Below are 25,277 nucleotides of genomic sequence, written 5' to 3'. Positions count from 1 at the left end.
CCACCCTGTCCATTGTACCCCTGTATAAGGTCCCCTCCCATTCCCCACTCAGTCCCTTATACCCCTCTATAAGGACCCCTACCATTCCCCAAACAGTCCTGTATACCCCTCTGGAAGGCCCACTCTCATTTCCCAATCAGTCCTGTATATCCCTCTATAAGGACCGCTCTCACTGCCCCGTTCAGTCCCTTATACTCCTCTGTAAGGACCGCTCTCATTCCCCACTCAGTCCCTTCTACCCTCTTCTCTCCGTAGCCTGCCCCCAGACTCTCACTCACCGTGATGGAGACACGATCTAAGCTCCAGGAGGAAGTATCGAGCGAGAAATTCCAGATGCCGTTCTGATCTGTCATCACTTTCTGTGCCCCCGGACTCACTGAACTGAAGATGTAGAGTGTTGCATTTGGGAGTGCTCGTCCTGTCGAGTATTGAATCCTCAGCTGTTGATAAACAGGGGATTGGTCAAATGTTGTCCGAGGAGAGTTAGCTACTTTCTATCTTAATCGTACCTGCCCAGTGTAGGGAATTCCTTTCTTGAAATAAGCCTCTGCTTCCTCAAAATTGATCTTAACGACTTCCATGGTGACTGTACAAGTAGCCGATCGCTCCATCTCAATACCTGGGAGGCAGGGAGGGCAGGAAGAGGCTATTAACATAATGGGAATAAGAACAGTAAATGCTGCTGAGGCTCAGCGAGTCAGGCAGCAGCTGCGGAGAAAGGACGAGAGTTAACATTTCAGGTCGATGACCATTCCTTCCAGAATTGGAAGATGTTAAAAGAGTTTTTAAACAAGTAACAAGTTCAAAGAGACAAATGGAAATCCCATTAAAGAGTAGAGCTGGAATTGTTGAAGGTGGGAATTGTGGGCAACCCTAAATCTTATAGAGGGGGATAAGGGACTGAGGGGGGAATGAGAGGGGTCCTTATAGAAGGGGATAAGGGACTGAGGGGGGAATGAGAGGGGTCCTTATAGAGGGGGATAAGGGATTGAGTGGGGAATGAGAGGGGTCCTTATAGAAGGGGATAAGGGACTGAGTGGGGAATGAGAGGGGCGCTTATAGAGTGATATCAGGGACTGAGTGGGGGAATGAGATGCATCCTTAGAGAGAGACAGAGATTGAGATAGTGAGAGAGACAAAGAGTGAGATCGTGAGAGAGAGAAATGGAAAGAGAGAGAGAGAGAGACAGAGAGTGAGATAGTGAGAGAGACAGAGAGTGAGATAGTGAGAGAGACAGAGAGTGAGATAGTGAGAGAGACAGAGAGTGAGATAGTGAGAGCGACTGAGAGACAGAGAGAGAGACAGAGAGACTGACAGAAAGTGAGAAACAGAGAAAGAAACAGAGAGCAAGAAACAGAGTGAGATAGTGAGAGTAAGGAAGTGAGAGAGAGATAGAGACAGAAAGAGCCAAAGATTGAGGCAGAGAGAGAGGGGAGAGAGTGACAGGGAAACAAAGAGAGAGATAGTGAGAGAGACAGAGACAGAGAGAAAGAGAGACAGAGAGTGCGATAATGAGAGAGACAGAGGGAGAGAGAGACAGAGAGTGAGCTAGGGAGAGAGACAGAGTCGCAGAGAGTGAGATAGTGAGAGAGACAGAGAGAGACAGAGAGTGAGATAGTGGGAGAGACAGAGAGTGAGATAGTGGGAGAGACACAGAGAGAGAGACAGAGAGTGAGATAGTGGGAGAGACAGAGAGAGAGAGAGACAGAGAGTGAGATAGTGGGAGAGACAGAGAGTGAGATAATGAGGGTGACAAAGAGTGAGATAGTGTGAGAGAGAGAGAAACAGAGACAGACCGAAAGTGAGGTAGAGAGAGGCAGAGATGAGATAGTGAGAAAGACAGAAAGCGAGAAATAGAGAGAGAGAGAGAGAGAGAGTGAGATAGTGAGAGAGACAGAGAGTGAGAGAGACAGTGACAGAGAGTGAGATAGTGAGAGAGACAGAGAGTGAGATAATGAGAGAGACAGAGAGTGAGAGAGACAGAGAGTGAGAGAGACAGAGAGTGTGAGAGACAGAGAGTGAGAGAGACAGAGAGTGGGATAGTGAGAGAGACAAAGAGTGAGATAGTGTGAGAGAGAGAGAGAGTGAGATAGTGAGAGAGAGAGAGAGGGAGAAACAGCGAGAGGCAGAGAGACAGAGAGACTGACAGAGAATGAGAAAAAGAGAAAGAAAAAGAGATCAAGAGACAGTGAGTGAGATAGTGAGAGTAAGGTAGTGAGAGAGAGAGAGAGAGAGACAGAGACAGACAGAGAGTGAGGCAGAGAAATAGAGGGGAGAGAGTGACATGGAAACAAAGAGAGAGATAGTGAGAGAGACAGAGACAGGGAGAAAGAGAGACAGAGAGTGACAGAGAGTGAGATAGCGAGAGAGACAGAGGGAGACAGAAAGAGTGAGACACAGAGAGAGAGACAGAGATTGAGATAGTGTGAGAGAGACAGCGAGATACAGAGAGAGACAGAGAGTAAGATAATTAGAGAGAGACAGAGACAGAGAGTGAGATAATTAGAGAGAGAGAGACAGAGAGACTGAGATCGTGAGAGAAACAGAGAGTGAGCGAGACAGAGAGAAACAGAGACAGAGAGTGAGATAGTGAGAGAGACAGAGAGTGAGAGAGAGTGAGAGAGAGAGAGAAAGAGAGAGAAAAGAGAGAGAGAGAGAGAGACAGTGAGATCGTGAGAGAAACAGAGAGTGAGACAGTAAAAGAGAGAGAGAGAAAGGACAGATCAGTCAATCCCCCACCAACCTGTTCCATCCTCCTTCAGTACAAACCGGGCAAGAATGCCTCGATTATATCGTCGCCTCTTGAGGTGGAATATTGCGGTGGAGAGGTCTCCGGACAGGCAGCCATTGGAGTCAGCCTGAGAGAGACAGAGGGACAAGCTTATGAGGGACAGTAGTATTCCGACAGTGCAGCGCTCCCTCAGTACTGACCCTCCGACAGTGCAGCGCTCCCTCAGTACTGACCCTCCGACAGTGCAGCGCTCCCTCAGTACTGACCCTCCGACAGTGCAGCACTCCCTCAGTACTGACCCTCCGACAGTGCAGCACTCCCTCAGTACTGACCCTCCGACAGTGCAGCACTCCCTCTGTACTGACTCTCCGACAGTGCAGCACTCCCTCAGTAATGACCCTCCGACAGTGCAGTGCTCCCTCAGTACTGACCCTCCGACAGTGCAGCGCTCCCTCAGTACTGACCCTCCGACAGTGCAGCGCTCCCTCAGTACTGACCCTCGGACAGTGCAGCGCTCCCTCAGTACTGACCCTCCGACAGTGCAGCACTCCCTCAGTACTGACCTTCTGACATTGCAGCGCTCACTCAGTACTGACCCTCCGACAGTGCAGCACTCCCTCAGCACTGACCCTCCGACAGTGCAGCACTCCCTCAGTACTGACCCTCCGACAGTGCAGCGCTCCCTCAGTACTGACCCTCCGACAGTGCAGCTCTCCCTCAGTACTGACCCTCCGACAGTGCAGCTCTCCCTCAGTACTGACCCTCCGACAGTGCAGCGCTCCCTCAGTACTGACCCTCCGACAGTGCAGCGCTCCCTCAGTACTGACCTTCTGACATTGCAGCGCTCCCTCAGTACTGACCTTCTGACATTGCAGCGCTCCCTCAGTACTGACCCTCCGACAGTGCAGCACTCCCTCAGTACTGACCTTCTGACATTGCAGCGCTCCCTCAGTACTGACCTTCTGACATTGCAGCGCTCCCTCAGTACTGACCCTCCGACAGTGCAGCGCTCCCTCAGTACTGACCCTCCGACAGTGCAGCGCTCCCTCAGCACTGACCCTCCGACAGTGCAGCGCTCCCTCAGTACTGACCCTCCGACAGTGCAGCGCTCCCTCAGTACTGACCCTCCGACAGTGCAGCGCTCCCTCAGTACTGACCCTCCGACAGTGCAGCTCTCTCTCAGCACTGACCCTCCGACAGTGCAGCGCTCCCTCAGTACTGACCCTCGGACAGTGCAGCGCTCCCTCAGTACTGACCCTCCGACAGTGCAGCGCTCCCTCAGTACTGACCTTCTGACATTGCAGCGCTCCCTCAGCACTGACCCTCCGACAGTGCAGCTCTCTCTCAGCACTGACCCTCCGACAGTGCAGCGCTCCCTCAGTACTGACCCTCGGACAGTGCAGCGCTCCCTCAGTACTGACCCTCCGACAGTGCAGCGCTCCCTCAGTACTGACCTTCTGACATTGCAGCGCTCCCTCAGTACTGACCCTCCGACAGTGCAGCACTCCCTCAGTACTGACCCTCCGACAGTGCAGCACTCCCTCAGTACTGACCCTCCGACAGTGCAGCACTCCCTCAGTACTGACCCTCCGACAGTGCAGCGCTCCCTCAGTACTGACCCTCGGACAGTGCAGCGCTCCCTCAGTACTGACCCTCCGACAGTGCAGCGCTCCCTCAGTACTGACCTTCTGACATTGCAGCGCTCCCTCAGCACTGACCCTCCGACAGTGCAGCGCTCCCTCAGTACTGACCCTCCGACAGTGCAGCGCTCCCTCAGTACTGACCCTCCGACAGTGCAGCGCTCCCTCAGCACTGACCCTCCGACAGTGCAGCGCTCCCTCAGCACTGACCCTCCGACAGTGCAGCGCTCCCTCAGTACTGACCCTCCGACAGTGCAGCGCTCCCTCAGTACTGACCCTCCGACAGTGCAGCGCTCCCTCAGTACTGACCCTCCGACAGTGCAGCTCTCTCTCAGCACTGACCCTCCGACAGTGCAGCGCTCCCTCAGTACTGACCCTCGGACAGTGCAGCGCTCCCTCAGTACTGACCCTCCGACAGTGCAGCACTCCCTCAGTACTGACCTTCTGACATTGCAGCGCTCACTCAGTACTGACCCTCCGACAGTGCAGCACTCCCTCAGCACTGACCCTCCGACAGTGCAGCACTCCCTCAGTACTGACCCTCCGACAGTGCAGCGCTCCCTCAGTACTGACCCTCCGACAGTGCAGCTCTCCCTCAGTACTGACCCTCCGACAGTGCAGCTCTCCCTCAGTACTGACCCTCCGACAGTGCAGCGCTCCCTCAGTACTGACCCTCCGACAGTGCAGCGCTCCCTCAGTACTGACCTTCTGACATTGCAGCGCTCCCTCAGTACTGACCTTCTGACATTGCAGCGCTCCCTCAGTACTGACCCTCCGACAGTGCAGCACTCCCTCAGTACTGACCTTCTGACATTGCAGCGCTCCCTCAGTACTGACCTTCTGACATTGCAGCGCTCCCTCAGTACTGACCCTCCGACAGTGCAGCGCTCCCTCAGTACTGACCCTCCGACAGTGCAGCGCTCCCTCAGTACTGACCCTCCGACAGTGCAGCGCTCCCTCAGCACTGACCCTCCGACAGTGCAGCGCTCCCTCAGTACTGACCCTCCGACAGTGCAGCACTCCCTCAGTACTGACCCTCCGACAGTGCAGCATTCTGACACTGGGATGGCAGGTCTGGATCACGTGCTCCAGTCTCTGGACTATGGCTCGAATCAACGAGCTTCCACCTCAGGTGCGAGAGAGGTTCCCTCTGTTCCAGGGCCGACACCTGAGACCCTACAAGGAAACCTTGCGATTCCCTCCCCTTCCCCCACAACCCCAGAATGCTACCACCACCCCCACCCCACCTGGCGCCACAACACCCGCGAGTCACCAGTCTTCGGAGAGACCAGTGAGGGGTTTGCTCTGTTGCACTCACCTCACCAAACACCTGTTGGCAAATGTTAGACTGATCAGAGAAATAGCTGTGGATCAGACAAACTGTCCCCTTAATCTGTCCTATTGTTGGCTTCCCGTACGTATATCTGAAAAAGAGTCATCACACAGGTTAGATACAGAGTAAAGCTCCCTCTACACTGTCCCATCAAACACTCCCAGGGGCAGGTACAGGGTTAGATACAGAGTAAAGCTCCCTCTACACTGTCCCATCAAACACTCCCAGGGCAGGTACAGCACGGGTTAGATACAGAGTAAAGCTCCCTCTACACTGTCCCATCAAACACTCCCAGGGCAGGTACAGCACGGGTTAGATACAGAGTAAAGCTCCCTCTACACTGTCCCATCAAACACTCCCAGGGCGGGTACAGGGTTAGATACAGAGTAAAGCTCCCTCTACACTGTCCCATCAAACACTCCCAGGGCAGGTACAGCACGGGTTAGATACAGAGTAAAGCTCCCTCGACACTGTCCCATCAAACACTCCCAGGGCAGGTACAGGGTTAGATACAGAGTAAAGCTCCCTCTACACTGTCCCATCAAACACTCCCAGGGCAGGTACAGCACGGGTTAGATACAGAGTAAAGCTCCCTCTACACTGTCCCATCAAACACTCCCGGGGCAGGTACAGGGTTAGATACAGAGTAAAGCTCCCTCTACACTGTCCCATCAAACACTCCCAGGGCAGGTACAGGGTTAGATACAGAGTAAAGCTCCCTCTACACTGTCCCATCAAACACTCCCAGGGCAGGTACAGGGTTAGATACAGAGTAAAGCTCCCTCTACACTGTCCCATCAAACACTCCCAGGGCAGGTACAGCACGGGTTAGATACAGAGTAAAGCTCCCTCTACACTGTCCCATCAAACACTCCCGGGGCAGGTACAGGGTTAGATACAGAGTAAAGCTCCCTCTACACTGTCCCATCAAACACTCCCAGGGCAGGTACAGGGTTAGATACAGAGTAAAGCTCCCTCTACACTGTCCCATCAAACACTCCCAGGGCAGGTACAGCATGGGTTAGATACAGAGTAAAGCTCCCTCTACACTGTCCCATCAAACACTCCCAGGGCAGGTACAGGGTTAGATACAGAGTAAAGCTCCCTCTACACTGTCCCATCAAACACTCCCAGGGCAGGTACAGGGTTAGATACAGAGTAAAGCTCCCTCTACACTGTCCCATCAAACACTCCCAGGGCAGGTACAGGGTTAGATACAGAGTAAAGCTCCCTCTACACTGTCCCATCAAACACTCCCAGGGCAGGTACAGGGTTAGATACAGAGTAAAGCTCCCTCTACACTGTCCCATCAAACACTCCCAGGGCAGGTACAGGGTTAGATACAGAGTAAAGCTCCCTCTACACTGTCCCATCAAACACTCCCAGGGCAGGTACAGCATGGGTTAGATACAGCGTTATATAAAGAGTCATCTTTTACCTGCCACACACTTTGAAGTGAATCGTCGGGTCGAGAATTGTGATCGATTTTGGAAACTGCAGCTGGAGTTGAAACTTGGGTAAAACTGGAAGAAAAAAGATGATAAGTTCAGAGAACCTCATCTTCCCGTATCCTAACTCGCACCAAGTCCTGTTCTCACATCACGCCATTGGCTACCGGTCCAGGAACACCTCGATTTTAAAATTCTTATCCTCGTGTTCAAATTCCTCCATGGCCCTCGCCCTCCTCCCTATCTATGTAACCTCCTCCCTATCTATGTAACCTCCTCCCTATCTCTGTATCCTCCTCCAGCACAACAATCCTCCGGGATCTCTGCATGGCCCTCGCCCCCCTCCCTATCTCTGTAACCTCCTCCAGCCCTACAAACCTCCGAGATCTCTGCATGGCCCTCGCCCCCTCCCTATTTCTGTATCCTCCTCCACCTCCGACAACCCTCCGAGATCTCTGCATGGCCCTCGCCCCTCCTCCCTATCTCTGTAACCTCCTCCAGCTCCGACAACCCGCCGAGATCTCTGCATGGCCATCGCCCCCCCTCCCTATTTCTGTATCCTCCTCCAGCCCCTACAACCATCTGAGATATCTGCATGGCCATCACCCCCCCTCCCTATTTCTGTAACCTCCTACAGCCCCTACAACCATCTGAGATATCTGCATGGCCCTCGCCCCCTCCCTATCTCTGTATCCTCCTCCAGCCCCTACAACCCTCCGAGATCTCTGCATGGCCCTCGCCCCCTCCCTATCTCTGTATCCTCCTCCAGCTACTACAGCCCTCCGAGCTCTCTGCGCTCCTCCAATTCTGGCCTCTTTCGCGTCCCCGATTTTAATCGCTCCACCATTGGCGGCCGTGCCTTCAGCTGCCCAGACCCTAAGCTCTGGAATTCCCTCCCGAAACCTTTCCGTGTCTCTCCCTCTCCTCGTTTAGGAAGCTCATTAAAACCCATCGCTTTAACCAAGCTTTTGTTCACTTGTCCTAATATCTCTGCTGTCGAATTTTTGCCCGATTTGCGGTCCTGTGAAAGGCTTTGGGACGTTTTATTACGTCAGAGGGGGCTCTAAAATTGGGGGGTTTTGTTGGGAAAGGGTGGAGAGAGTTGGGGGCTCGCAGGACAAGAGTGGGAGGGAGATTACCATACTCCTCCACTTGGAATGAGTGGTCCACGTTGCCATGTGCCTTCTTCACCTCGATTCTGTACGATCCCATGAACGGTTCTGACACAATGTCAAAGGTCAGCGCTGCGATCCCTTGCTTCGATTCCACATTCTTCCACTGCCCAATTCGGTTCCTCCGAGGGTCCTGGGGGATTAAACATCCCAAGCGTTTCATTCCCACCTTCCCTTGCTCTCCCTCTCTCTTGTGTTTCACTCCCTCTTTCTCTGCCTGTCCCACCAGAGAGAGGAGCCCTTCATTCAGCTCTCTCCCTCATCCTGGGGTCACTGGACAGGGATCAGGAGCAGGAACCCCGGGGCTGATTCACCCCCCTCCCTAACCCAGGGGTCACTGGACAGGGATCAGGAGCAGGAACCCCGGGCTGATTCACCCCCCTCCCTAACCCAGGGGTCACTGGATAGGGATCAGGAGCAGGAACCCCGGGGCTGATTCACCCACCTCCCTAACCCAGGGGTCACTGGACAGCGATCAGGAGCAGGAACCCCGGGGCTGATTCACCCACCTCCCTAACCCAGGGGTCAATGGATAGGGGTCAGGAGCAGGAAGCCGGGCTGATTCACCCCCCTCCCTAACCCAGGGGTCACTGGATAGGGGTCAGGAGCAAGAAGCCGGGCTGATTCGCCTCAGTGTAGGCCAGGAATGGAGCCTGGGGTTTTCCTGCTTTGTATCCAGGGCTCAGTCCAACACTGGATGGAATGGGTTTTGAATGGAGTCCAACTTGACGTTACAATTTGAGAAAAGTTGATGTTGAGACCTTGAGTTGGCAAATTAGACTCACCCACATGATGACCAGGGGATACTGGAAGAGAAAAGGAGAAAGAGGTTCAGTTACTGAGGGGCGTCAACATTGGCCAGAGGATCAAGCAACAGTTTCAAACGGCCTTAAAGAGAGGAGGAGGAGGCACTGGCGTGTGATGGGAAGGAGTGGGGCAGGCAAAGTGAAAGAGGGGAGGGTTGGAGAGGCTTCAGAAGGAGTGAGGGCAAGAGGGAGGGGATAAAGGAGACCCCTCCAGAAAGTGAAGCCAATGAGGGAGTGTGAGGGGTGCAGAGGGTGTGGAAATGCATAAAGAGATACTTGACCATATTAATGTTGCAATGCATGAAGGGATATTTGACCATATTAACTCTTTGTTAGCTCACATAATGGGGTAGCTACAGCACACACAGAGAAGCACATTTGTGTAATTACGTTTAAGCCTTGGTATGTTGATAATTAAGTTAGCTGAGCAGATGCTTAGTACCGTCTGGCCGCCCCTAGCAGATAAGGGTATTGCTGACTACAAAAACATAATGAGAATACAGTTTCTTGAAAGGCCATGTGGCCTTGAGACTGACTTCAGCCCTACTGATAACCAGGACAGAAATGTGGGGAGGAGGGGAATGCTGAGGCCTACGAGGCCTACGTGCCAAGATAAAAAAGGGCTATGGACGTTCGGAGGGGGCAGGCTCACTACTTGATTGACTAACTACCTGAGCCAATAAAGAATGTACGTGTACGCCCATATTCTACACAGGTGGGCGTCGGTACTGAACTGTATAAACGTGAGCTGCTTCTTGAACTCAGCGAAGATGTAGCCTCAACCATTGTTTGAGGCACTCTTCCACTTGTACAAGTTTCTTAATAAATTCTCGCTCGTCTGAATTAAGTGTTTGGGTTTTAATGCATTGTATAGAATAAGTAATATTAAGTTTAAGTTTTCGACAAGGGGGTGAGGAGGTGAGAGGGGACTGAGGGGGGAGAAGGTGAGGAGGGAGAAGGAGAGGGGTACAGGGGGGGAGAAGGTGAGAGGCAGAGTGGGCTGAGGTGGGAGAGGGAGAGGGTGAGGGGCACAGAGGAGGCAGAAGGTTAGACGGAGAGGGGGCTGAGCAGGGAAAGGGTGAGGAGGGAGAAGAAGAGTGGTACAGAGGGCAGAGAAGGTGAGAGGCAGAGGGGGCTGATGGTGGAGAGGGAGAGTGGAATGAGAGGGGAGAAGGAGAGGAGTACGGTGGAGGAGGAGAGGGAGACAGGACTGAGGGGAGAGAGGGTGAGGGAAGATAGGGGGATAGATGGATTGTGAAATAAAGTCAGAGAGACAGACAGTGAGAGAGAGACAGACAGAGAGAGAGAGATAAAGAAAGAGATAGATAGAGAGAAAGAGAGATAGAGAGCTAGAGAGAGAGAGACAGACAGGCGGAAAGGAAGGGCATCCAAAGCTCGAGCTCCCTGGATGACTAAAGATATTGAGATTAAAATGAAACAGGAAAAGGAGGCTTATGACAAATGTAAGGTTCATAATACAGTAGAGAACCAGACTGAATACAGAAAGTACAGAGGAGATCTGAAAAGGGGAATAAGAAGCGCAAAAAGAGAATATGAGAATAGATAAGTGGATAACATAAAGGGACCCAAAAGTCTTCTATAGGAATATAAATATTAAAAGGTTAGTCAAACGAAAGGTAGGACTGATTAGGGACCAAAAATGAGATCTTCTTATGGAGACAGAGGGCATGGCTGAGATACTAAATGAAAACTTCACATCGGCCTTCACAAGGGAAGAGGATGCTGCCATTGGAGCAGTAAAGGAGGAGGTAGTAGCGATACTGGAGAGGATAAAAGTAGATGAAGAGGAGGTATTAAAAGATTGGCAGAACTCAAAGTAGAAAAGTCACCTGATCCAGATGGGATGCATCCGAGGTGTAAGATTCTCAAAATTCACAGATCCCCCAAAAACTTGGAGAAAAACCCTGAAGAAATTCACCTTTTCCCTGAGTATGGAAAAACTTTGGCCATTGACCAAAATCTTAAGATGGAAGGATAGGTGAGAGGTCACCAGACGAATCCACAAACCACATGGAAGGTGGGAGAATTATTGCTTCAGACATGTCTCTGTTTTAATGCAAAACCGACAGCAGGTGGTCAACACTCACTGCCATTGAAAGAGGCAACTGCTCCAGACATGGTGGGGCCATGCCATTGTTTCAAAGCAAAACTGATCAACACCTAGGACATTGGATACAAAAGGAGCCTTGTGTGACAAGCTCTAAAAATCGGAATTAACAATGACCCATCAGGAGAATCAATTGCAACATGATGAGGGACCATCAAAAAGCCATCAAAGATTCTTAAGGACTTTGTAAGAACTGTTTAAACAGACATTAAGTGTTTTTTTAAAGTGATGAAGACCATTGTAAGAGAGGGATATAGAAGTGGAAACTCGAAACCTCTCTCTCTCTCTCTCTCTCTCTGGTTCTTGCTGGCTCTTGTGTGCTGTTTCTCTTGTTCTGCCTGTCTCTGGAAGGAAAGCAGTTTTCCAGCAAAACCAACGAACTCTACGTGAGAGAACCGGTCAGCCAGACCTGCAAGTGCAAAGGATTGGTCAACAGCTCGGGAGGCGACAGTTCAACAAGGCGAGGGGGCAACAGAGAGAAGGTCAGCAGCTCGAGAAGCAGGTCGCCACACAAGAAGAAACCAGAGTAACAGCCCCAGTGACCATCAGACACCTCGCGGCTACAAGGGCCTTACGAAACAACCAACCGAATATTGCCACCAACCGGGTAATATTGGGCCACGGCGACCAAAGAAAACCAACTCGGGAGAAAACCGAAGATCCGCAAAGTTTCCACTCTGCGATCTATTTCTGACTTACCTCTGGGTGAATTACTGTCAAGGATTCGTTTGGTGAGCATTATCTCTGGTCCTTCAGAGTCCAACTGAGCTAGTACAGTGGGATTGGGAGGGGTGAGGTATCTTTCGTCTGTAATTTCCCTCGTGTGTACCGAAGTGTTCCCCATTTTATTAGAGTGTTAAGATTGTTGTGTTGTATTTTCTCTCTTGAATAAAGATCAAAGTTTCTTGCACCAAAACCAGTTGTCTGCTGCACTTTGTCACAACCCCCAAATAAGTCCAAGGTCAAGAACCCAGGGAGTGGGAGCGATTCAAACCGCTCAGAAGTCAGAGGCGAAGCTGACACACACCACCACCCCCTACAGAGGTTACCGAGGGAATCATAGAATCATAGAAGTTTACAACATGGAAACAGGCCCTTCGGCCCAACATGTCCATGTCGCCCAGTTTATACCACTAAGCTAGTCCCAATTGCCTGCACTTGGCCCATATCCCTCTGTACCCATCTTACCCATGTAACTGTCCAAATGCTTTTTAAAAGACAAAATTGTACCTGCCTCCACTACTGCCTCTGGCAGCTCGTTCCAGACACTCACCACCCTTTGAGTGAAAAAATTGCCCCTCTGGACCCTTTTGTATCTCTCCCCTCTCACCTTAAATCTATGCCCCCTCGTTATAGACTCCCCTACCTTTGGGAAAAGATTTTGACTATCTACCTTATCTATGCCCCTCATTATTTTATAGACTTCTATAAGATCACCCCTTAACCTCCTACTCTCCAGGGAAAAAAGTCTCAGTCTATCCAACCTCTCCCTGTAAGTCAAACCATCAAGGCCCGGTAGCATCCAAGTAAATCTTTTCTGCACTCTTTCTAGTTTAATAATATCCTTTCTATAATAGGGTGACCAGAACTGTACACAGTATTCCAAGTGTGGCCTTACTAATGTCTTGTAGAACTTCAACAAGACATCCCAACTCCTGTATTCAATGTTCTGACCAATGAAACCAAGCATGCCGAATGCCTTCTTCACCACCCTATCCACCTGTGACTCCACTTTCAAGGAGCTATGAACCTGTATTCCTAGATCTCTTTGTTCTATAACTCTCCCCAATGCCCTACCATTAACGGAGTAGGTCCTGGCCCGATTCGATCTACCAAAATGCATCACCTCACATTTATCTAAATTAAACTCCATCTGCCATTCATCGGCCCACTGGCCCAATTTATCAAGATCCCGTTGCAATCCTAGATAACCTTCTTCACTGTCCACAATCTTGGTGTCATCTGCAAACTTACTAACCATGCCTCCTAAATTCTCATCCAAATCATTAATATAAATAACAAATAACAGCGGACCCAGCACCGATCCCTGAGGCACACCGCTGGACACAGGCCTCCAGTTTGAAAAACAACCCTCTACAACCACCCTCTGTCTTCTGTCGTCAAGCCAATTTTGTATCCAATTGGCTACCTCACCTTGGATCCCGTGAGATTTAACCTTATGTAACAACCTACCATGCGGTACCTTGTCAAAGGCTTTGCTGAAGTCCATGTAGACCACGTCTACTGCACAGCCCTCATCTATCTTCTTGGTTACCCCTTCAAAAAACTCAATCAGTAAGGGTAGAAATTGCAGAGGCTCTGGCCACAATCTTCGAACCCTCCTTAGATATGGGATCAGTGCCGGAGGACTGGAGGATTGCAAATGTTGCACCCAGTTCAAAAAATGGAAGAGGGATAAACCCGGCAACTTTTAAAGACAATAATCGGGGACTAAATTAATAAGCACTTGGAAAAGTATGGGCTAATAAATGAAAGCCTGCACGGATTTGTTAAAGGACAACTCGCCAAGACTTCTTCGACAGCACCTCCCAAACCCATGACCTCTCCCACCTAGAAGGACAAGGGCAGCAGGCACATGGGAACAACACCACCTGCACGTTCCCCTGCAAGTCACACACCATCCCGACTTGGAAATATATCGCCGTTCCTTCATCGTCGCTGGGTCAAAATCCTGGAACTCCCTTCCTAACAGCAATGTGGGAGAATCTTCACCACACGGACTGCAGCAGTTCAAGAAGGCGGCTCACCACCACCTTCTCAAGGGCAATTAGGGATGGGCAATAAATGCCGGCCTCGCCAGCGACGCCCACATCCCATGAACGAATGAAAAAAAACATCTTTGACTGATTTGATTGAGTTCTTTGATGAAGTCACGGAGAGGGTTGATGAGGGTAGTGTGGTTGATGTTCTGTATATGGACTTTCAAAAGGCATTAGATAAGGTGCCACATAATAGACTTGTTAGCAAAATTAAAGCCCATGGGATTAAGGGGACAGTGGCAGCGTGGATACAAAATTGGCTAAAGATCAGAAAGCAGAGAATAGCGGTGAGCGGTTGTTTTTCAGAATGGAGGGAAGTATACAGTGGTGTTCCCCAGGGGTCAGTATTAGGACCACTGCTCTTTTTGATATATATCAATGACCTGGACTTGGGTATAGAGGGCATAATTTCAAAGTTTGCATTTGACGCGAAACTCAGAAATGTAGTAAATAATGTGAAGGATAGTAACAGACTTCAAATTTTACAGAAGTAAAAGGTGATTTGGCAGAAGTGGACTGGACACAAATACTTGAGGAGAAATCAGTGGCAAGCCAGTGGGAGGCACTAAAAAGTGAAATTCTACGGGTACAATGCAGACACGTCCCCTCAAAGAAAAAAGGGTGGCACGGCCAAATTTAGAGCCCCCTGGTTGTCTAGAAGTATACGGGGCAAGATAAAGCAGAAAAAGAAAGCTTATGACTGTCACAGAAAACTAAATACTGCAGAAAGCCTAGAGTATAGAAAGTACAGGGATGACGTAAAAAAGGAAATAAGGAAAGCAAAGAGAGGGCATGAAAAAATATTAGCTAGTAAGATTAAAGAAAACCCAAAGATGTTTTATCAGTACATTAAGAACAAGAGGATAGCTAAGGAAAAGGTGGGACCTATCAGGGATGATAAGGGTAACTTGTGTGTAGAAGCAGAGGATGTGGGTAGGGTTTTAAATTAATATTTTGTCTCCGTATTCACAAAGGAAAGGAATGATCCGGACGTAGTAGTTAAAGAGGAGAGGTGTGAAATATTGGATAAGGTAAACATAACGAGAGAGGAAGTACTAGAGGGACTGGAATCCTTGAAAGTTGATAAGTCACCAGGGCCGGATGGATTGTTTCCTAGGCTATTGAAGGAAGCCAGGGAGGAAATAGCGGATGCTCTGAGGATCATTTTCCAATCCTCACTAGATACAGGGGAGGTACCGGAGGACTGGAAGACTGCAAACGTAGTACCATTGTTTAAAAAGGGTACGAGGGAAAGGCCGAACAATTATAGGCCGGTCAGTCTTACCTCGGTGGTGGGCAAACTATTCGAATCAATACTGAGAGATAGGATAAACTGTCACTTGGAAAGGCACGGTTTAATCAGGGATAGTCAGCATGGATTTGTTCAGGGAAGGTCATGCCTTACAAATCTGATTGAATTCTTTGAGGAAGTGACGAGGAGGATTGATGAGGGTAGTGCAGTGGATGTTGTCCACATGGATTTTAGTAAAGCATTTGACAAGGTCCCACATGGCAGACTGGTCAGAAAGGTAAAAACCCATGGGATTCAGGGAAATGTGGTGAATTGGATCCAAAATTGGCTCAGTAACAGGAAACAAAGGGTAAAAGTCGATGGATGTCTTTGCGAATGGAAATCCGTTTCCAGTGGTGTGTCACAGGGCTCAGTGTTGGGTCCCTTGGTGTTTGTGGTATATATTAATGATTTGGTCTTGAATGTAGGGGGCATGATTGGCAAATTTGCAACGACACAAAAATTGGCCGTGCAGTTGATAGTGAAGAGGATAGCTGTAGACTCCAAGAAGATATCAATGGGTTGGTGGAGTGGGCGGAAAAGTGGCAAATGGAGTTCAACCTGGAGAAGTGTGAGGTAATGCACTTAGGGAGGGCAAACAGTAAAAGGGAATACGCAGTAAACGGGAATATATTGAGAGGGGTAGAGGAAGTGAGACACCCTGGAGTGCATGTGCACAGGTCCCTTTTTTTATTCGTTCATGGGATGTGGGCGTCGCTGGCGAGGCCGGCATTTATTGCCCATCCCTAATTGCCCTTGAGAAGGTGGTGGTGAGCAGCCTTGTTGAACCGCTGCAGTCAGTGTGGTGACGGTTCTCCCACAGTGCTGTTAGGTAGGGAGTTCCAGGATTTTGACCCAGCGACGATGAAGGAACGGCGATATATTTCCAAGTCGGGATGGTGTGTGACTTGGAGGGGAACATGCAGGTGGTGTTGTTCCCATGTGTCTGCTGCCCTTGTCCTTCAAGGTGGTAGAGGTCGCGGGTTTGGGAGGTGCTGTCGAAGAAGCCTTGGCGAGTTGCTGCAGTGCATCCTGTGGATGGTACACACTGCTGCCACGGTGTGCCGGTGGTGAAGGGAGTGAATGTTTAGGGTGGTGGATGGGGTGCCAATCAAGCGGGCTGCTTTGTCCTGGATGATGTCGAGCTTCTTGAATGTTGTTGGAGCTGCACTCATCCAGGCAAGTGGAGAGTATTCCATCGCACTCCTGACTTTGTGCCTTGTAGATAGTGGAAAGGCTTTGGGGAGTCAGGAGGTGAGTCACTCGCCGCAGAATACCCAGCCTCTGACCTGCTCTTGTAGCCACAGTATTTATATGGCTGGTCCAGTTAAGTTTCTGGTCAATGGTGACCCCCAGGATGTTGATGGTGGGGGATTCGGCGATGGTAATGCCGTTGAATGTGAAGGGGAGGTGGTTGGAGATGGTCATTGCCTGGCACTTGTCTGGCGCGAATGTTACTTGCCACTTATCAACCCAAGCCTGGATGTTGTCCAGGTCTTGCTGCATGCAGACTCGGACTGCTTCATTATTTGAGGGGTTGCAAATGGAACTGAACACTGTGCAGTCATCAGCGAACATCCCCATTTCTGACCTTATGATGGAGGGAAGGTCATTGATGAAGCAGCTGAAGATGATTGGGCCTAGGACACTGCCCTGAGGAACTCCTGCAGCAATGTCCTGGGACTGAAATGATTGGCCTCCAACAACCACTATCATCTTCCTTTGTGCTCGGTATGACTCCAGCCACTGGAGAGTTTTCCCCCTGATTCCTATTGACTTCAATTTGACTCGGGCTCCTTGGTGCCACACTCGGTCAAATGCTGCCTTGATGTCAAGGGCAGTCACTCTCAGCTCACCTCTGGAATTCTGCTCTTTTGTCCATGTTTGGACCAAGGCTGTCATGAGGTCTGGAGCCGAGTGGTCCTGGCGTAACTCAAACTGAGCATCGGTGAGCAGGTTATTGGTGAGTAAGTGTCGCTTGATAGCACTGTCGACGACACCTTCCATCACTTTGCTGATGATTGAGAGTGGACTGATGGGGCAGTAATTGGCCGGATTGGATTTGTCCTGCTTTTTGTGGACAGGACATACCTGGGCAATTTTCCCACATTGTCGGGTAGATGCCAGTGTTGTAGCTGTACTGGAACAGTTTGGCTAGAGGCGTGGCTAGTTCTGGAGCACAAGTCTTCAGCACTACAGCCGGGATGTTGTTGGGGCCCATAGCCTTTCCTGTATCCAGTGCACTCAGCCGTTTCTTTATATCACGTGGAGTGAATCGAATTGGCTGAAGACTAGTTTCTGTGATGGTGGGGATATCGGGAGGAGGCTGAGATGGATCATCCACTCGGCACTTCTGGCTGAAGATGGTTGCAAACGCTTCAGCCTTGTCTTTTGCACTCACGTGCTGGACTCCGCCATCATTGAGGATGGGGATGTTTGCAGACCCTCCTCCTCCCATTAGTTGTTTAATTGTCCACCACCATTTACAAATGGATGTGGCAGGACTGCAGAGCTTTGATCTGGTCCGTTGGTTGTGGAATCGCTTAGTTCTGTCTATAGCATGTTGCTTCCACTGTTTAGCATGCATGTAGTCCTGAGTTGTAGCTTCACCGGGTTGGCACCTCATTTTTAGGTACGCCTGGTGCTGCTCCAGGCATGCTCTTCTACACTCCTGATTGAACCAGGTTTGATCCCCTGGCTTGTTGGTAATGGTAGAGTGAGGAATATGCCGGGCCATGAGGTTACAGATTGTGCTGGAATACAATTCTGCTGCTGCTGATGGCCCACAGCGCCTCATGGATGCCCAGTTTTGACTTGCTAGATCTGTTCTGAATCTATCCCATTTCGCATGGTGGTAGTGCCACACTACACGTTGGATGGTGTCCTCAGTGCGAAGATGGGGTCTGTGCGGTGGTCACTCCTACCAATATTGTCATGGACAGATGCATCTGCAACAGGTGGATTGGTGAGGATGAGGTCAAGTAGCTTTTTCCCTTGTTTTGGTTCTCTCACCTTCAGGTGGCGGTACAGGTAGATAAGGTTGTGAAGAAGGCATGCGGAATGCTCTCCGTCATTAGCCGAGGTATGGAATACAAAAGCAGGGATGTAGTAATGGAACTGTATAAAACGCTGGTAAGGCCGCAGTTCTGTGCGCAGTTCTGGTCACCACATTACAGGAAGGACGTAATTGCTCTGGAGAGAGTGCAGAGAAGATTTACAAGAATGTTGCCTGGGCTTGAAAATTGCAACTACGAGGAGAGATTGGATAGGCTGGGGTTGTTTTCCTTGGAGCAGAGGAGGCTGAGGGGAGACGTGATTGAGGTGTCCAAAATTATGAGGAGCCCAGAGAGAGTAGACAGGAAGTACCTGTTTCCCCTAGCGGAGAGTTCAAGAACTCGAGGACATAGATTTAAGCTGATTGGCGGAAGGATTAGAGGGGACACGAGGAAAAACTTTTTAACCCAGAGGGTGGTGGGTGTATGGAATTCACTGCCCAAATTGGTGGTAGAGTCAGGGACCCTCAACTCTTTTAAAAAATACCTGGACCTGCACCTAAAGTGCTGTAAGCTGCAGGGCTACAGACCAGGTGCTGGAAGGTGGGATTAGAATGGGCACCTGGTTGTTCTTCGAGCTGGCGCGGAAACGATGGGCCGAATGGCCCCCTTCTGTGCTGTATCTTTTCTATGGTTCTACGTTTCATGGGGACCGAAACAGACTGTTAAAATGGGCAGACACATGGCAGATGAAATTTAACACAGAGAAGTGTAATGTGATGCTCTTTGGTTGGGAGAATGAGGAGAGGCAACATAAACTAAATGGTGCAATTTTAAAGGGGGTGCAGGAACAGAGATATATGGGGGTGTATGTACACAAATCTTTGAAGGTGGTGGGACAAGTTGAGAAGGCTGTTAAAAAACAATCTGGGATCCTGGGCTTTATTAATCGAGGCACAGAGTACAAAAGCAAGGAAGTTATGTTAAACTTTTATGAAACACTGGTTACACCCCAGCTGGATTATTGTGTCCAGTTCTGGGCACCGCACTTTAGGAAAGATGTGAAGGCCTTAGAGAGGGTGCAGAAGAGATTTACTAGAATGATTCCAGGGATGAGGGACTTCAGTTTTGTGGAGAGATTGGAGAATCTGGGATTGTTCTCCTTAGAACAGAGAAGGTTAAGGGGAGATTTGATAGAAGAATTCAAAATCATGAGAGGTTTTGATGGAGTAAATAAGTAGAAACTATTTCAAGTGGCAGAAGGGTCGGTAACCAGAGGACACAGATTTAAGGAGATCGGCAAAAGAGCCAGAGGAGAGATGAGAAAACATTTTTTTAAGCAGCGAGTTATAACGATCTGGAATGCACTGCCTGAAAGGGTGGTGGAAGCAGATTCAGTAATACCTTTCAAAAGGGAATTGGATAAATACTTGAAGGGATAAAATTTGCCAGGCTATGGGGAAAGAGCAGGGGAACGGGACAAATTGGATAGCTCTTTCAAAGAGCCATCACAGGCGCGATGGGCAGAATGGCCTCTTTCTGTGCTGTACCTATGATGATACAGACAGACAGACAGATAGAGATAGAGATAAATATATATATATATATATAGAGAGAGAGAGAGAGAGTGAGATAGAGCTAGAGAGCGAGATAGAGCTAGCGAGAGAGATAGAGAGGGAGAGTTAGAGAGAGATAGAAAGAGAGGGAGATAAATAGATAGATAGAGAGAGATAGCGAGAGATAGAGAGAGATAGCGAGAGTTAGAGAGAGAGAGAGACGCAGAGAGAGAGAGATACAGAGAGAGGGGGAGAGAGACAGAGAGAGAGGGAGAGAGACAGAGAGAGGGAGATAGAGAGAGGCTGAGAGTGAGGGAGATAGAGAGAGAGTGAGATAGAGAGAGAGGGAGTTAGAGAGAGAGGGAGATAGGTAGAGAGGAAAATATAGAGAGAGCGAGGTAGAGAGACAGAGCGAGGTAGAGAGAGAGCGAGATAGAGAGAAAACAAGAGTTAGAGAGAGGGAGAGAGAGGGAGAGAGAGAGAGAGAGAGACATCTCACCTTTTCCTGAATGGGGATGAAATTTTCATTCAATGTAACAATCCTGAATCTCACTGAAAGACAAAGAAAGACAAAATAAGATCCCAAGGTTCGAGCCCCCAGACTACAGGAGATTATATTCACGCAGCTCAGAGCAATGGATCAGACACTGACCTCTCACCCTCTGAGACCTGGGGTTAAACCCCAACCTCCACTCTCCGCAGACAGAGAGGACGAAGGGATCGTCTCTCTGATGGGGACTGGGTGGGTCATTGGGTCAGACACTGTACTCTCACTCACTGGGTTAAATCTCCCCACAGACAAAATAGATAAACGGTTACACACGAGCAGCAATTGGCCCCCAGCATCCATAGCTTTTGTGGGGAGAGAGATCCAGATTTCCACTCCCCTTTGTGTGAAGAAGTGCTTCCTGACATCACCCCTGAATGGCCGAGCTCGAATTTTATGATTGGTCCCTCTGGGGATTGGGGGAGATGCTAGGGTTGGGATTCAGGAAGAGGTGTTTCTCAATTCATTCTCAGGATCTGGGCGTCGCTGGCGAGGCCGGCATTTATTGCACATCCCTAATTGCCCTCGAGAAGGTGGTGGTGAGCCGCCTTCTTGAACCGCTGCAGTCCGTGTGGTGACGGTTCTCCCACAGTGCTGTTAGGAAGGGAGTTCCAGGATTTTGACCCAGCGACGATGAAGGAACGGTGATATATTTCCAAGTCGGGATGGTGTGTGACTTGGAGGGGAACGTGCAGGTGGTGTTGTTCCCATGTACCTGCTGCCCTTGTCCTTCAAGGTGGTAGAGGTCGCGGGTTTGGGAGGTGCTGTCGAAGAAGCCTTGGCGAGTTGCTGCAGTGCATCCTGTAGATGGTACACACTGCAGCCACAGTGCGCCGGTGGTGAAGGGAGTGAATGTTTAGGGTGGTGGATGGGGTGCCAATCAAGCGGGCTGCTTTGCCCTGGATGGTGTCGAGCTTCTTGAGTGTTGTTGGAGCTGCACTCAGCCAGGCAAGTGGAGAGTATTCCATCACACTCCTGACTTATAGAATCATGGAATCTTACCGCAAAGGAGGAGGCCATTTGGCCCACCGTGCCTGTGCTGGCTCTTTGACAGAGCTATCCAATTAGTCCCACTCCCCTGCTCTTTCCCCATCGCCCTGCAAATTTTTCCTCTCCAAGTATTTATCGAATTCCCTTTTGAACGTTATTATTGAATCTGCTTCCACCGCCCTTTCAGGCAGCGCATTCCAGATCAGAACAACTCACTGTGTAAAATAAATTCTCATCTCCCCCTCTGGTTCTTTTGCCAATTATTTTAAATCTGTGAATCCCTCATCCCTGGCAGCATTCTGGTAAATCTCATCTGCACCCTCTCTTGTAGGTGTTGGAGAGGCTTTGGGGAGTCAGGAGATGAGTCACTCGCCGCAGAATACCCAGCCTCTGACCTGCTCAGTAGCCACGGCATTTATGTATCTGGTCCAGTTGAGTTTCTGGTCAATGGCGACCCCCAGGATGTTGATGCTGGAGGGATTCAGTGGTGGTGATGTAAAAAGGTGGTGATGGTTAGACTCTCTCTTGCTGGGTGAGATGGGCTGTTGAAGGACCGCTGTTAACAAGCAGTCTTGACCTGTTCAGTGAAAGCTCCCTCCTTTAAGAAAGCTGTATCCCCGACCCTCTCCCCACCCACAGGACCACAGCGCACCTGTCTGTCCTGGTCTGTAGATGGGTTTGTCCGTCTGTACAAAGGTCAGCGAGTCATATCTCTTCAAAATAACCTTTTTGGTTTTGCTGAAAGAAACATTTTGTCCAGAACAAGTCACGGTGACTTTTAACAAGGCGCTGTACTGGAATTTAACATCTTCATCCTTCACCTGCACAGAAAACACACAACACATCACCTCAATGTAACTAGCATAGCAACAGGAGGAGACATTCAGCCCCTCAAGCCTGTTCCACCATTCAATTAGATCAGGGATAGACTTGGTTCTGGGGAATGAGGTGGGCCAAGTGGAGGAGCATTTAGGGAACAGCGATCATAATATCATAAGGTTTATAATAACTATGGAAAAGGTCACGGACCACTCTAAAGTAAAAATACTCAATTGAAAAGGGCCAATTTCAAAGGGATGAGAACAGATCTGGCCTGGGTAAATTGGAATCAAAGCTTAGCAGGCAAAACTGTAATTGAAGAGTCGGAGACATTTAAGGAGGAGATGATTCTGGTACAATCTAGATACATTCCCACGTGACAGAAAGGTCGAGCAACTAAAGCCAGAGCTCCCTGGATGACAAAAGAGATATTGAGTAAGATGAAGCAGAAAAAGGGGGCGTATGACAGATGTCAGGTTGATAATACAAGTGAGAACCAGGCTGAATATAGAAAGTTCAGAGGGGAAGTGAAAAAGGAAATAAGAGGGGCAAAGACAGAGTATGAGAATAGACTGGCGGCCAACATAAAAGGGAATCCAAAAGTCTTCGACAGGCATGTAAACAGTAAACGGGTAGTAAGAGAAAGGATGGGGCCAATTAGTGACCATAAAGGAGATCTACTCATGGAGGCAGAGGGCGTGGCTGAGGTACTAAATGAGTACTTTGCATCTGTCTTTACCAAGGAAGAAGATGCTGCCAGAATCACAGTAAAGGAAGTTATGGTTGAGATACTGGATGGGCTAAAAATTGATAAAGAGGAGGTACTAGAAAGGCTGGCTGTACTTAAAGTAAATAAGTCACACCATCCGGATGGGATGCATCCTAAGTTGCTGAGAGAAGTAAGGATGGAAATTGCAGAGGTACTGGCCATAATCTTCCAAACATCCGTAGATACGGGGATGGTGCCAGAGGACTGGAGAATTGCAAATGTTACACCCTTGTTCAAAAAAAGGTGTAAGGATAAACCCAGCAACTACAGGCCGGTCAGTTTAACCTCAGTGGTGGGGAAAGTGGTGAACAGTTATTTTCTGGACTGGAGGGAGGTGTACAGTGGTGTTCCCCAGGGGTCAGTGCTGGGACCACTGCTTTTCTTGATATATATTAATGACTTGGACTTGGGTGTACAGGGCACAATTTCAAAATTTACAGATGACACAAAACTTGGAAGTGTAGTGAACAGTGAGGAGGATAGTGATAGACTTTACGAGGATATAGACAGGCTGGTGGAATGGGCGGACATGTGGCAGATGAAATTTAACACAGAAAAATGTGACGCGATATATTTTGGTAGGAAGAACGAGGAGAGGCAATATAAACTAGAGGGCACAACTCTAAAAGGGGTGCAGGAACAGAGAGATCTGGGGGTATATGTGCACAAATCGTGAAGGTGGCAGGGCAGGTTGAGAAAGCGGTTAAAAAAGCATACGGGATCCTGGGCTTTATAAATAGAGGCATAGAGTACAAAAGTATGGAAGTCATGATGAACCTTTATAAAACACTGGTTCGGCCACAACTGGAACATTGTGTCCAGTTCTGGGCACCGCACTTTAGGAAAGATGTGAAGGCCTTAGAGAGGGTGCAGAAGAGATTTACTGGAATGATTCCAGGGATGAGAGACTTTAGTTCCGTGGATAGACTGGAGAAGCTGGGGTTGTTCTCCTTGGAACAGAGACGGTTGCGAGGAGATTTGATGGAGGTATTCAAAATCATGAAGGGTCAAGACAGAGTAGATAGAGAGAAGCTGTTCCCATTGGCAGAGGGGTCAAGAACCAGAGGACACAGATTTAAGGTGATTGGCAAAAAAACCAAAGGTGACATGAGGGAAAACTTTTTACCCAGCGAGTGGTTAGGATCTGGAATGCACTGCCCGAGGGGGTGGTGGAGGCAGATTCAATCATGGCCTTCAAAAAGGAACTGGATAAGTACTTGAAAGGAAAGGAATTGCAGGGCCATGGGAAAAGGGCGGGGGAGTGGGACCATCTGGATTGCTCTTGCATAGAGCCGACGTGGACTCGATGGGCCAAATGGCCTCCGTCCATGTTGCAAACTTTCTATGATTCTATGATTCTAACCTGGCTTCATAATTTAACCCTTTAAGCCCCGGTATCATTCTGGTCAATCTACGCTGCACCCCCTCCAAGGCCAATATCCGTCCTGAGGTGCGGTGCACAGAACTGAACATAGAATCTCCAGATGGGATCTGACCAGAGCTCTGTACAACTGTCACACAACTACCACCCACTTGTCGTCCAGCCCTCTTGAGACAAAGGCCAATATCCTTTCATCATTCAAACTCCTCAATTAGATCACCCCTTAATCTTCTATAGCCAACGGAATACAAGCCCAGTCCATGCAACCTAGCATCATAATTTAACCCTTTTAGCCCCGGCATCATTCTGCTGACACCAGAAACAACTCGCATTGATATAGCGCCTGTCATGACCTCAGGATGCCTTAAACCACTTCTCAGCCAATGAAATACTTTCGAAGTGTGGTCACTGATGTAATGTAGAAAACACAGCTCCAAATTGTGCACAGCAAGATCCCATAAGCAGTCGGTGAGATAAACAACCAGATAATAGTTTTAGTTGTGGGATAAATATAGGCCACGTTTAGATGATGAGTCCCACAATTTGGGGATGGGGCGTCCCCACTGTTTGTGGATTGAGCAGTGCCACAGTTTCGGGGAAAGGAGTTGCAGAGTTTGGTGGGTGAGGAGTTCCCACAGTTTGGGGGGGTGAATATTCCCACAGTTTGGGGGGGTGAATATTCCCACAGTTTGGGGAGGGTGAATATTCCCACAGTTTGGGGGGGTGAATATTCCCACAGTTTGGGGAGGGTGAATATTCCCACAGTTTGGGGAGGGTGAATATTCCCACACTTTGGGGAGGGTGAATATTCCCACAGTTTGAGGGGTGAGGATTCCCACAGTTTTGGGGGTGAATATTCCCACAGTTTGAGGGGGGTGAATATTCCCACAGTT

General features: G+C 49.4%; 1 protein-coding gene across 1 annotated transcript in view; it reads right to left on the bottom strand.

The window, feature by feature from the left end:
* The window catches only part of LOC137341340 (alpha-2-macroglobulin-like), a 188,382-nt gene that overhangs the window by 145,973 nt on the left and 17,132 nt on the right, over window positions 1–25,277 (bottom strand). The window contains exons 3-11 of the mRNA XM_068004464.1: window positions 22,068–22,236; window positions 20,378–20,430; window positions 9,110–9,130; window positions 8,292–8,457; window positions 7,143–7,227; window positions 5,690–5,795; window positions 2,744–2,858; window positions 510–619; window positions 279–440 (exon numbers count right to left, since the gene is read on the bottom strand). Of these exons, the coding sequence (XP_067860565.1) occupies window positions 279–440; window positions 510–619; window positions 2,744–2,858; window positions 5,690–5,795; window positions 7,143–7,227; window positions 8,292–8,457; window positions 9,110–9,130; window positions 20,378–20,430; window positions 22,068–22,236 (987 nt within the window). The remainder of the gene's footprint in view (window positions 1–278; window positions 441–509; window positions 620–2,743; window positions 2,859–5,689; window positions 5,796–7,142; window positions 7,228–8,291; window positions 8,458–9,109; window positions 9,131–20,377; window positions 20,431–22,067; window positions 22,237–25,277) is intronic.

The sequence above is a fragment of the Heptranchias perlo genome, chromosome 23 (assembly GCF_035084215.1).
Source record: "Heptranchias perlo isolate sHepPer1 chromosome 23, sHepPer1.hap1, whole genome shotgun sequence".
Classification (NCBI taxonomy): Eukaryota; Metazoa; Chordata; class Chondrichthyes; order Hexanchiformes; family Hexanchidae; genus Heptranchias; species Heptranchias perlo.
Note: the sequence above shows the minus strand (reverse complement) of the source record. Positions and strands in the feature narration are given on the sequence as shown.